Below are 14,213 nucleotides of genomic sequence, written 5' to 3' on the forward strand. Positions count from 1 at the left end.
CCTTCACCAGATGACAATCAACATCCTGACAAATTGACTATACCATCATCATCATCAACCCCGGCTTTTCCTGTCTACATGGGTCAGATTGTTGTGTCAGCTTTTGCCATCTTTCTCCATTCATTGGTGCTCTCCTACCTTCTCCGACACTCATGCCGAACTGTCACAGGTCTTCACTCACACTATCCATCCACCTCTTTGCTGGATGCCCTTGTTTCCTCTTGCCTTCTTCATCTGTCCCACGTCCTCTTCACTAGATTGTCTTCTGCATTTCTACACATTTACCTGCACCACTGCAATCATTTCTCTTGACTATACTAGCAGCTCAAATGGATGTATACTGTTAGATGTATACGTATATATAGGTATAGATGTAGATGCACATATGCGAGAGAGTGTATATGTTTATTATGCACGTGTGAGAGAATGTATGTGTTTATTAATTACACGCTTGCATTTTATATATGTTGGCTTAATCTGTAAGCTCTGTAGTTAAACATATAAAGTAATTTCATAGCAGATGTATTTATTAAATTCTGAGGTTTCTTTCTGCCCCTTTATGAATGTCTCATTAAATTTCTGTGCCATTTATCAGGTCTGGCAAATCAAGACTTGTGCATTCACTATATGTATTTTTAAAGTTTCTTAACTAGGAGTATTATATTTTCCCAGTGAACGATAGTAAGGCAGATGTTTGTTAGATCCTAGGTGTCCCATTCTAAAATGTCTGTTCAGCAAAATGTCTTTTCTTATCAGGTCTTTTTTTAATTTTCTGTTTTTGTTATGCTCTTGTTTTCTTATGTCACAGTCAGGTTTTGGAACACTTTTTCTCATTTTGGGAAGTTCGATTTTAAATTCACTCTTTTAGAGTAAACCTCCAAGGCTCTAATCTGGCATAGATTATGGAGTGTCTCTTTAATGCCTTGATATAGTTGTAACCACTGCTTTCATGGACTCCCTTTGTGTGAGCACTTCTCATGTCTGTCATAATTCTACTATAAACCTTTGTACTAGTCAAGTGGCCTGCAACCAAATAGATATGAATTTTCTATACTTGATGCCATGATATTTTGCATAGTCTGTGAACAGCTAACTAGTAAAATGTGGGCCATCATCGATCTCATATTGTTTGACACATATTTTTTGTTATTGGCTTTACTGCAGTGGCAACAGCTGATGATGCTGTATTGCTGAGAATTTGTTGTAGTCATTGGCAATGAACATAAAATGTTCATCTCTATAGATGGGATCTGGAAAATTCATACTCATTTGAGACCATGGGTTCACTGGTAAATTTGTCATCTTTACATGAAAAATTGATTTTGTTGCAGGATTATTTTGATGCATAATGCAATTCTGCAACACCACTTCAACGACTTTGTGCACGTGTGTGTGTGTGTGTGTGTGTGTGTGTGTTTGTGTGTATCAATCTGTATTTAGTCTGACGAGACTCATCAGTTAAAAACAGTGTTCTAAATAGCAATTTCTCATAAATAGCTAATATTGTATCCATAAATATGTATTGTTCACCATGTAGTGTAAGTGGAAAGTGTCTTTAATTATACTAATGAAGTGCTACAGGAACTTGCATGAATGTGGTACACATTTCTTCTAGAAAGACATTCTATATAATTATCACATAGAGATTAGTTAAGCCATCTGCAGTGCTTGCTGAGCAGTCTGAGAAACACTCATTAAACCACACACACACACACACACACACACACACACACACACACACACACACACACACACACATGCATGCATGCACACACACACACACACACACATATATATATATATATATATATATATATATATATATATATACATATACACACACATGCACACCAAAGGGTAAAAAGTTCACACAAACTGTTATGTAAAAACTGCAAGAAAAACCCAACCAAGCTACAGTTTTCACTGTGTTACACCTTAAACCTCCTTAAACAGTAGCCCATGGGAAATATGCAAATCATACCTCTCAACCTTTTGGCACCAGAAATCTGGACAGAACCAAACATAATGGTGGGGCAAAGGCTAAAAATATGGACATATTTTAAATATTGCTCTTATAAACTTAAAAAGTTGCTAGAATGACAGGTTTTGCATTTACATGCATTTTCTGATGGATATGAAGCCTGAAACTCAAATGCCTGTCAATATGTAGTGACTTCAGTCCTCGGTGATTTACCAGAAAAAACATACATTTATGAGCAATGGACCAAAATATGAGACAAAAATCCGGGCTTTCTGGGAAAACATGGACAGTTGAGAGGTATGATGCAAATGACCCCTTAAGGATGGTTAACATGTAATGCTTGGGAGCCAACAATACATTAAAAAATTGATTCCTTATCCATCAAAATAACATTTGTTTTGCAAGGAGAAAGCCCCCTGAACCCCCACACTACTTAAGTATATGTACCTTGAGATTACATAGTGTAGGAAATGATACATCACTCTTACCTACACTTCCATGTGACTGCACATACTGACACTATACACGGGAATTGACACTGACAGAGTTTATAGTCATTTAGAAGAAAACTCAATTATGGCAGTAGAACAAAAGGGCAATAAAAAAAGTCATATGGAACAAAGGATCATTTGTTGTTAAATAAAGTTATAGTGGAGAACTGTAAGAAAGGGAAGAATCTAAGTATGGCATGGATTGACTATAAAAAATCATTTTATAGTATCCCACATTCATGGATAAAAGAGTGCTTAAAAATATATAAGGTACATCCTACACTAATTGATTGCATTACAGTAACCATGAAACAGTGGCAGACGACAGATTATTATCCCAGGGATAAAAATCCAAAGGGGGATATTCCAGGGTGACTCCCTGTCACCGCTGCTATTTTGCCCTGCCATTAATCCATTAAGCTGTTTACTTAACAGCTTAGGTTATGGCTATAATTTGGCTTCTAGAAAACAACAAAGTATAATGACTTCTCATCTTCTCGTTGTCGATGATTTAAAATTGTATAGCTCATCAGATGAGGAATTGAAACCACAGCTACAGGTTGTCAAAACTTTTTCATATGATATTGGAATGTCATTTGGTCTTGATAAATGTGCAAAAGCAACCTTTAAAAAAGGAAAATTGCAGCACCAGGAAAACATCAGTTTGGAGCAAGAATGTGATATAAAAGAACTTGAGCAAGAGGGCGGGTGCATAAATATTTGGGAATTGATGAAGGATCAGCAATAACACACAAACAAATGCGAATAAAGCTTAGTAAGGAGTACTTTAGAAGACTTAAATTAATCCTGAAAACAGCATTGACACCTACAAACAATATCCAAACTATAAATCAGTTTGCTCTTCTTGTCCTAACTTATAGTTTTGGAGTGATTGACTGGCCCCAAAAAGTGTTGGATAGATTGGATATTAAAACAAGAAGGATGCTTCATGCTCACCAAATGATTTATAAAAATCAGTGTATAACAAGATTATATATTCCCCGTTCTGAAGGAGGGATGGGCCTCCTTGAAATTGATTACATGTAGAGATCTGCAATTGTGGGACTCCACATATATCTACTGACCTCAAAAGATCCAAGTGTGGTGAAAGTTTTGAAACATTTGGAGAATAAATCTAAGATGACATCTCTGCTTAATTTAGCAGAAGCATATTGACGTCAAGCAGGAATGGAAATCAAACCAGATGTGGATAAAGATCAGGCAGCAACTGAATGTGCTAAAAAACAAAAGAAAGAATATAAGGTGAAGGATCAAATGAGAAGGCAAGAAATGTAGAAAAAACATAAATATAGTTGCATGTATAGAAAACTTCTGGAAGAGCCTCATGTTGCTCAAGAACGAACACAGGAATGGTTAAGGAGAGGTGAAGTTACATCAAGAAATGAAAGGTTAATATTGGCAGCCCAAGATAGTGGGCTACGTACACGTTGGTTTACTAAGTCCATTGAACATGTGGCGGAAACAGATACATATAGGTTTTGTGGAACCGAATTGGAAACAGTCACACACCTTATTGCTGGTTGCGACTCTCTTATGGCAGAGGGACTGAAAGGCATAATAATGTGGTGAGATTGTTACACTGGAGATTGTGCAAACATTATGGTATCAAAGTGGCTGAAAAGCACTGGAAACATGATCCACAGAGAATCATAGAAAATGCTGAAGTTTACATCACATGGGATCACCCAATACCAACAGTCCAAAAAATAGATGCTAGAAAACCGGATATAGTGGTCCAAGAAAAGAAGACAAAAGTAGCATTGATCATTGAACTCGCTACACCTAGTGACTACAGTGTCTTGTGTACAGAGAGACACAAAGTCATAAAATACCTCGATCTGCAGGCAGAAATGAGAGCCATGTGGAAGAAAGATACCCAGACAGTTCCAATAGTAGTAGGAGCAACTGGTCTTATAAAAATTAATTTACAATCGTATTTAGATATGTTACCAATTCATGTAACACCATATGAATTACAGAAGGAGTCATTACTGGGCACATTGCAGGTGCTGCGAAGAGCACTTTTGGCTAACATCAAAGAGTGAAACAATACTAATTTCATGAACTTTAATCGTACTTTGACTTAGGAATGGGATCCATTCCTATCATGGTATTAGAAACCCGAAAGACGTGGAGAAATTAAAACAGCAGAAACACAAAATAAGCATTCAAATCATCCAGAAAGGAAGATTCTCCCAAAACAATGACAACACTACCCCAGTAAGCACAACATAATCTCCCAAACATAAACAAAGTTCCCTACAGGAATCAGAAAAAAAAAAGCAGTCACTGACCTAAAAACTCAGACTACCATTCCATTTGACTTGATTATAAATCTATCAATTGTTGTCAGTATATATATATATATATATATATATATATATATATATATAGGGTCAATATCAGAACATCGAAGTATTAAAACTTCGAATGTTCTGATATCGAATACTATTCAGCGAACACTAAGAATAGCAAAGCTGCAGAACAGCGAATTCTTTCCTCGGGGAAAAAATTCAGTTGGCCATTTCTGTGGCTTCACTATTCTTAGCGCTGTGGTGGAAAGTAACGGGTTGGGTTCAGGTAAGTGTGTGATTGTTTGTATGTTAGGGTTAGGAGCGGGTTAAGTGAGTTAGGGTGCAGGTTAGGCATGTGTGCGATAGTGACAGACTTTAGGGTTAGGGGCGGTTTAAGTGAGTTAGGGTTAGTGCGCGGGTTAGTTGAGTGTGCGATAGTGACAGACCTTAGGGTTAGGGTTTGGGTTAAGGTAAGTGGGTAGATAGTAGTGTATGTTTAGTTTAGTGTAGCCTTAGATGTAGGAATTTAAGTGTATGTGTGTGGTTGCTGTTTGTTTGATGTGCTTGTGTTGTGTGTATGGGTTTCGGAGCAGGGAATTTTTTCCATGGGGAAAAAATTTGCTGTTCTGAATGTTCGATATTTTCATGTTTAGATGTTTTGGGGCCGATGAAATAGCATTCGCTATTTTCATCTTTCGACAACGTGATATAAACACTATATATATATATATATATATATATATATATATATATATATATATATATGGAAAATGAACACTGCAACAAAACACTTTTTCTCTATTCCTAAAAGGAAGTGTCTGCATTCTGTGTTGGTGTTTCAAAACAAATTTATAGGGTGGTATAGGGGTAAGCCACTTGATTTTTTATTAAGATGCTAGAAGTTAAAGCACCCCCTGCTCAGCTTTCTCATATGTGCTAACTCAAACCTTACCTCTTGACCTTGATTTTGAAGTTAGGGTTATGATATAGGGCATTTTAGTTGGATGGAATTATTATAGAATTATTAGATATTTTGTGATTCGATATTATGAGTTTTCAGTGTTTTTTAAATATTTTGAAGTTCAATATATTTAGTTTAGCTATTTTATGGCATAACCATATATATATGTATATATATATATATATATATATATATATATATATATATATATATATATATTTCTAATTATATATATAAAATCTTTATGTGAGTGTGTGTTTATATGGATCCATATCAGTTCAAAGAAAGAACACTTACCCAATGACCAGATCAATGAGACCACATTGCCAACAGACCATGTCTCTGACAATGGTAAGTATAAGTAGTGTGGAACGGCATATATTCCCGTTTCTGCAAAAAAAGCCCAAAAAACAAAAAGAAATATGTATACAGCAGAGGGGCAAGTCCCCCTGCACCCCACACCCCCCTACTTAAATATGCCAACTCCGAGATCACACCACATTGTGGAAACGAGAATACATCCCGTTCCACACTAGTTATACTTACCATTGTCGGAGATCTGCTGTGTCGGCGATGTGTTCTCGTTGATCTGGTCGTCGGGTAAGTGTTCTTTTGTTGAACTGATAGGCTCCCATTTATTTATATATATATATATATATATATATATATATATATATATATATATATAGATATACACACACACACACACACACACACACACACACACACACACACACACACACACACACACACACACACACACATACACATATGCCTTTTTCCCTTAAATTAATTTTCCGATTTTCTATGCAAGTTGTGTTTTTTTCACTCCAAGTATCAACAAAAATAAGTCAGTGAAATCTTGCATTTATGTCTATCTTCAGATCAGAATGTCAGCATTCAACTGGAACTGCCTTGAGAATGATGCAAACTGCTGTACCAATTACATTTTCTTATCCCCTGTATCTGTTATCACTTCATACCTGTTTGTATTTTATTGCTCCACAACCTTGGTACTTGAAGGAAAGACTTTTTTTCTTCTTGACTCGTGATAGTCATATGGTGACGGGGACTTGCCAGACTCGCTCTGTGCATTCTGTATATGCTTGAGATAGACATCCAGCTTGGAAGTGTGATTTTGATGATGTGTTTATTTTCTTGTTTGATCCAAAGGTATCCAATACAAGTTCCTCGGGAAGCTTGTTATGGTGATATGGATGGATTTCCAGGGGTACGCAGCTATGGGGTAATGGATCCTGATGAGATGTTTGATGTGTACTGCTACGTGGAAGATGTAGATGGTAATTATCTGTTCCTTGGTTTCCTCCAAAAAAGTGCATAGTTTATATATGGCTTAACATCATGGCCATTATAATATTATGGCTAACCACTTATACTGGGCAATTAAAATCAGTGTTGTAATTGTTTCCTCTTGTCAGATATCATTGTTTTCATTTGTAGGCTTTTTTAATCATAAATGTTTCATTGAGCCATCATTTCTGACAATATTCCTTTTATTTTTGTTATAAATTCCGATTTTCTGTTCTCCTGCTCACTGTGATCTTGATATATTTACCACTGTGTTATTGTCCATGGGCTGGTACAGGAGGTGTTAGACATAAGGTCTTCAGTCATAGATTACACAGGTATGTTAAACTTCCAAACCAAATACCATTACCCATCTGCTCCAGCGTAAAGCCACAGGCTACATCATATAGAAATGTATCTTAGTACTCAGTTCTGAGTCAGTTCACTTCAGTTCAGTAAATATAACCAAAAGTAATACTTTTGCTTAGTTTGTCAATCACCCCAAGTCCAGCTGTGTGGTATGATATGCTGTAGCTTTGTTTTAGCCATCAGAAACAGTAGCGAGTAAGAATCCTTCACTGATGTAGTAGTTTTGATCAAATAACTATTTTGCTGATGTACATTATTGTTACGTATGAATACATTATCATGCAGACAGTAGGTGCAAATGCTGGTGTATGGCCATTGTTAGTAGTTTTTGTTTCATTGATGTGCTGCCATTGCTAATTTTGCTCAAATAAGCATTTTATTGGCAGGAAATGTTTGAAATACAGTACCATGCAAATTCACAAGACATCTTTTTCTTCCTTCCTCATGGGTATCTAATAATGAAATAACACATGGCTACCTTCACTGCACTGTGGACAGCTTTTATATCAAAAGAGGTGTTTTTTTTCAACCTTCTCTAGGATGAAACTATAAAGAAATATGTGAACATGGGATAATGTCAACTGGATACATATAGCAAACCGTTCCAGAAATCAAGTTTCAGAATATCCATTAACCTGGCGCCACTATAGATCGCTGTTTGATGGATAAGATCCTGTAACTGGCACTTTTAGATGGCATCACTCAAGGACCAGATGATATTCTGTTCTGATACTTTGGTGCTGCCTCTGGTTTGCTTTCTTTGTTATACTGATCAACATTTTTTCAATCCATTTATGATGTTAAGAGTTCTGGACTCATCGCAGGGCCCTTGCATTTGCAGGTCAGCATTAAATCATTCTGCCATTTGAAAATGGTTACTTCAGGTCTGTTATAAATGCATTTCAGTGACTTTCTTTGTAGACATGCATGTATTGGAGAAACAGTCAGTTTTGAGGTCTATCAGATGTACTCTTGACAACAACAGCAGCAGTAGAACATGCCCTTTGCATGCTACAGCTTCCTAAGTCAAAGGGGATGGGATGGTAGTGGGGGGTCTAGAGGCATTGGTTTCATCTCAACAATGAAATGCTGCAGTTGCTAAGAAATGGGCTACAGAAACTCCATACCAAAACAATGACCTCTGAAAATGTTCCTGGAATGTTCAGACTTACATATTTGGTAAAGGTGTACACATGCCTTGTTGACGTACTTCATCTTTTTGCTTATCAGGTGCTAATAAAAGCAAAAAGTGGCACAAAAGCAGAACCAAGTTTTTACCACACTCAAAACCAGTAAAAACAAAAAATGGCAGAAAAGCAGAACCAAGTTTTTACCACATCCAGAACCTTTCTGTTACTGGTGTTCTGAAGGCGGTATTTTGTGTCTTATCGGGTGCTGGCAGTAGTAAAATATGAGGAGCAAATGTAGAACCTTACCAAACTTTTTATTAAATACTCTGAACACCATATCCACTGTTTAGCGTGGAAGCTTTTTCCATGAACTATTTATTATATATGATTTCCTTATGTATGAAAATGAAAGTTGGGGATAGAAATGAAAGTGCATGGATGACTTTTTAGGAATTGTGTACACAAAGGACCTCACTTAAGACACGGTGACCCTAATATGAAGGAATTGATGTAAAAAAACAGGAAAAGAATCTGGGCTGAACCATTGGAAGCACAATGAGAAGGTAGTGGTAGCAGCAGCAGACAGACTGCTGGGATGTCTCCTCGTGATGATAGATTCAGGAAACAAAGAGGTAATGCTTCTGCTTTTTATGTCCTTGGTCAGATCACACCATGAGCATCATGTGCAGTTCTGGAGGACAAAGGAAAGGAACATAAAGCTGGTAGAAGGAATCTGGAAGAAAGCCAAATGAAAGATCCATGGGACGGACGGGAAAGGATATGTGTAGAGACTAGTCTAAGAGCTCTCTTTTTACTTGACACCAGAAGAGAAACGAGGCGGGCATGTTATTGGTGTACAGCATCATGCCAGAGAAGTATGAAAGGGTCATTCTGAAGATGAAGGACTGAAAAGACAGATGGAAAGAAAGATGGAAGCACAAGCTGAAGATTGTACAGACTAACTACTTCCTGGATATCTGTAATTTCTTCTTTACAGACAGGGTCAGCGATCCATGTACTGGACAACCAAAATGGAAATTAGATGTGGAATAGCACTCAGAATGGTATGAGAAGGGGGAAGAAAGGGGAAGAGCAGGTAGAGACAGAGGGAAAGTAGAAATGTTAAACGCACTTAAAGGACAGAATTGATAGCATTCTCTTTTCTCAATTGAATTTAATTGTTAGCTCTATGCTCTTTATTCATTGGTTGTTTTTTAGTTACGATTGATTTAAAATGGGTTGTGTGTTAGTAGTTGTTACTTGGTCTGATGAAGCTGAAACAGTGAAAACGCTTACCTCCTCTTGACTACAATAAAGGATTTTTTATATATTTTCTACATCATTGTTATTTCTTGATGTCTGCACCTTGAATTGTTTTACCAGTGAAGTTTCCTGTGTGGATTTTTGGATCTCGTATATGCCTGGCTCTATCCGTTGCTACTTGCTTATTTTATTGCTTTGGTTTATCTCTACTTAGCAATGGAGGACTTACCACTCGGGTTCCACCTTTTTGGTTTTATTTTAATAATACAACTAATAACACATATTCTGAGGTAAGTGTGCTGATGCCTTGTATGCTGGTTACATTGGTGTGTGTATATGTGTATGTTTGTGTGTGTGTGTGTGTGTGTGTGTGTGTGTGTGTGTGTGTGTGTGTGTGTGTGTGTGTGTGTGTGTGTGTGTGTGTGTGTGTGTGTATGTATGTATTTTTGTGTGTTAGGGCACAGAATCCATATGTGCAAACATCAGTATGTCGATGTTTTGTAGTGTGTGTGTGTGTGTGTGTGTGTGTGTGTGTGTGTGTGTGTGTGTGTGTGTGTGTGTGTGTGTGTGTGTGTGTGTGTGTGTGTGTGTGTGTGTGTGTATGTATGTATTTTTGTGTGTTAGGGCACAGAATCCATATGTGCAAACATCAGTATGTCGATGTTTTGTATGCTTGTTACATCTGTGTGTGTGTGTGTGTGTGTGTGTGTGTGTGTGTGTGTGTGTGTGTGTGTGTGTGTGTGTGTGTGTGTCTGTGTGAGGGCATAGAGCCCATATGTGCAAACATCAGTATGTCAATGTCTTGTATGCTTGTTACATCGGTGTGTGTGTGTGTGTGTGTGTGTGTGTGTGTGTGTGTGTGGGCACAGAATCCATATGTGCATACAATTGGAACAAGCAGTATAATGGAGTGCAAGTTTTTTTTCCTTTCTGTAATTTTATAGTGAATAATTTGAAAAGACCCCATGTGCAACAATGGGAAAAGGGGTTGTGGATGGATGGAATTTAAAACATTTACGGTGCATCCTGGCATTGGCACACACTACTATATAACCAGTACTATTGTATTTCTTCACAAGTAATTGATATACTCCATATAGCTTATTAGGCTGTTCTATCAACAGGGATGAGCATATTGTAATAATTCAGGCAGATCACGGAGAATGAAGTTTGGAAGAGAGACATTTATTTGGATGCCATATATTACAATTCATCAAATCATGTAACAATCAGAAAAGAATAAAAATATATAATTTTTTCATGCGGCATTAGTTCCATATCCCAGTGCAAAGGTCTGTTCCCTCCGCACCTCCTCCTTTATATAATGAGCTCCAGACTTACTACATCTATAAGCAAACAGAACTACCTTGTTCCACAAGGTAGTATCTCACCCTAGCATACCTTGTGCTTTTTGGTTGTTGACTAACTATTCAGCTGCTGGAGGTGTACTATGTACTTTAGTAAAAGCTCTAATTATAATTATGTTTAAAAGTTATAGTATGCCATTTATGTTTCACTTTTAATATAGCTAATCCTTGATGAAAGAGTAGGTGTCAAGCAACACAAATAAATGTAAATTTAATGCACATTCTATAAAAATGTCATTTTTTTGAAGGGGCAGAGCCAAGATAGCAAAGTAAAGACAGTACTTTTTTTACTTCTAAATACAGGAAAATAATTATTCCATTGAAAAATGTACATATAATCTTACAACTAGGAACATCAACTCTTCAGGAACTGCCTTTGAAAATGGATGTAATTCAGGACAACTTAGAAAACCTAAAAGAAAGCTGCCTCAAGCAAACTGAGGTCTTTAAGGAAATGTTGCAGTAGCAACAAACAAAAATCTTTGAAATGGGAGGATGCCTTGAATGACATTGATGGCATACTGAAACAGGAAGAATCACAAACTGAGTTTTTACTAAAGCAAAATACCTGACTCTTAAACAAAATAGATGGCTTGGAAAATAGAGGAAGGAGATGCAACATAAGGATTTTTGGTCTACATGAAAAAAACTGAAGGTGAGGACTTAATTTCTTTTCTGACCTCCTGGATTCCTGAAATATTAAATCTTCAGGAAGGATTTTCATATAGCATAGAAAGAGCCCATAGAGCTATAGGTATACCTATTCCCTCTTTATCAACTTCTCTACCAAGATCTATTGTTATAAAATTTCTATCTTATCTAGACAAATAATTAATACTTAAAGCTGCATGGAGGAAAGATCCCTTGAAATATAGTGTTATTAGATTTGCTAATGATTACTCAACAAATACAATAGATTTGAGAAAGAGCTGCTGGCCACTTGTGAAATCTTTAAGATAAAATGGTGCCAAATCTCAGATACTGTTCCCAGCAAAAATAATAATACAATTGTCTAATGGAACAAGAATTTTCAATAACTTAGAAGAAGCCTCTACATGTATCACAAACAATAAACTTCTACCAACAACAGAAGATATGGACCAGTCATGTCCTACTCTGAAAAGAACATCTCATAAAAAATGCATGGACTGACATGAAGAAAAAGGAACAAAAAAACAGATCTTGTTTCATCTTCCTCTGGCAAAACACTAAAACCTTCAGTTAAGAAATGACTACAGTTTCTCAGCAAATTCACTTGCTTTATTATAAAAATGTTTTTTTTTTACTGTTTTGGATCACATGGGATATTTAATACTGAGACACACATTGTTGGTAATGTATTCACTTATTAATTTATTTATTTTTCTTCTTTTTTTGTTGTTATCCTTGTCTCCAAAATGAATTCCCAAACCATTGTAAGTAAGTCTAACTTCTCTGTCTATATAAAGGTAGCATTTTATAGGTATATATGTAAATATATTTATAATTTTTCTGTTTGTTAGTAACGTTATTTAATGTTTCTCTCTCAATATCTCTTTCTTATCATATCAGGACATTTGCTAGATTGCTGTTTTTTTTTTTTTTATAGAGTTGTATGTAGTCATTTTTTGGATATAATTGATTGGCATATTCTCTTGTTTTTTTTTTTTTTTTTTCATTGGGGTGGTGGATGGTAGCTTCATATTTTGTGTCGTTCATCACCAAAGAAGTTTTGTGGATAGTTTGAAACACTTCATGAATGCTTATGCATTATTGGCTCCACATTTTTAACACCAGTCATCTCATACTTATTTATTTTCCATTAATTTGTGTATTTCTTACCTAATACCATGTAGTGTGAAGCTACTTAAGAGTTTTTTCTTCTTTGCTTGATATTTTCAACCTCTGCGATGAGCATCTTGGCTCTCGCACTATTAGACAAGAAGTCATGTCTGTGCTCAGTGACTGCTTCTTCCTCCTTGTGATCCAGATGGAGGTTTTGTTTAAAGTGGGTAGGGTACTTACGTATTATCGCAACCACATTTTTGCGGTAATGCTGGTTGCTTCTGTTTAGGTGAAGAAATAGTAATAAACTTTTATAAAGTTTAAGAACATGTTTTCTGTAATATGTTTTTAAGTTTTTAGGAATGTTTGCCATTCAAACCGCTGAGAAAATAAGTGTTGAAAATAGGTTTCCCGTTTTATCGCTAGCAACTCATGTCAGTTAAGCATGTCCCGTACTACTTCATATGCATTCCTTTTCTCGTGCCATCAAATGTTGTCAAAACAATCCACATCTTCTCTGCTTTGTATGCAGAAAAGCATTACAACACCAACTAAACAATCCATATCTCTAGAGCCATAACGCATACTAAAATCAATGCAATTAAAACAGACATTGCACTAAAAAGAGAAGCATCAGTACATAAAAGCAAAGCAGTACTGTCTACTTATAACAACGTTTACTAAAGTATGTTTCATTTTTCCCAACAACCTTTCATTATATTGTTTGTAAAAGTTTAACAATTAAGTACTTTACCTAAATTAAATTGCATGTGCCCCATTTACTCTATACTGTTTGAAAAACTTTAACCATTAAATACTTTACCTAAATTACTTTTCATGTGCCCCGTTTTTTTTTCTTTTCAACTAAAAAATTCAGTTAAAATAAAGTAAATGTGAAGAATAATCCTTCTGACTTGTGTCCCATTTCTTCTTTTAAGTAATAAGTCCAAAAATAACAAGGTAAAGCTGAAAAATAAATCTCCAGAAAATTCCTCACACTGTACGTTAAGTCCCACAGTCCTTTCTGGCCACCATATGTACACATACAACCACTGTTATCGCTAAATTAAATGCTCAACATCTTTAAACCACGTTACCCACAACTCTTAAAATTGTACGTGCTAATCGTTTATAAAAAGCACCACCAATATCCCAGTACACTTTATAACAGTTTACCCTTTCCTCTTACACTTCATTTTTGTTATTAAAGTAAACATCAAAAACATATACCGTATCGCAAAATGTGGTTGCGATAATACGTAAG

The 14,213-nt window shown here is 36.1% G+C and overlaps 1 protein-coding gene across 2 annotated transcripts in view; it reads left to right on the forward strand.

Annotated features, from left to right (window-relative positions):
• Window positions 1-14,213, forward strand: part of BCAN (brevican) — a 923,936-nt gene that overhangs the window by 330,619 nt on the left and 579,104 nt on the right. For both annotated transcript variants that reach the window (XM_044079780.1, XM_044079779.1), the window contains one exon: window positions 6,922-7,049. In XM_044079780.1, coding sequence (XP_043935715.1) covers window positions 6,922-7,049 — 128 coding nt within the window. The remainder of the gene's footprint in view (window positions 1-6,921; window positions 7,050-14,213) is intronic.

The sequence above is a fragment of the Protopterus annectens genome, chromosome 8.part0, assembly GCF_019279795.1.
Source record: "Protopterus annectens isolate FY-2018-M chromosome 8.part0, PAN1.0, whole genome shotgun sequence".
Classification (NCBI taxonomy): Eukaryota; Metazoa; Chordata; order Ceratodontiformes; family Protopteridae; genus Protopterus; species Protopterus annectens.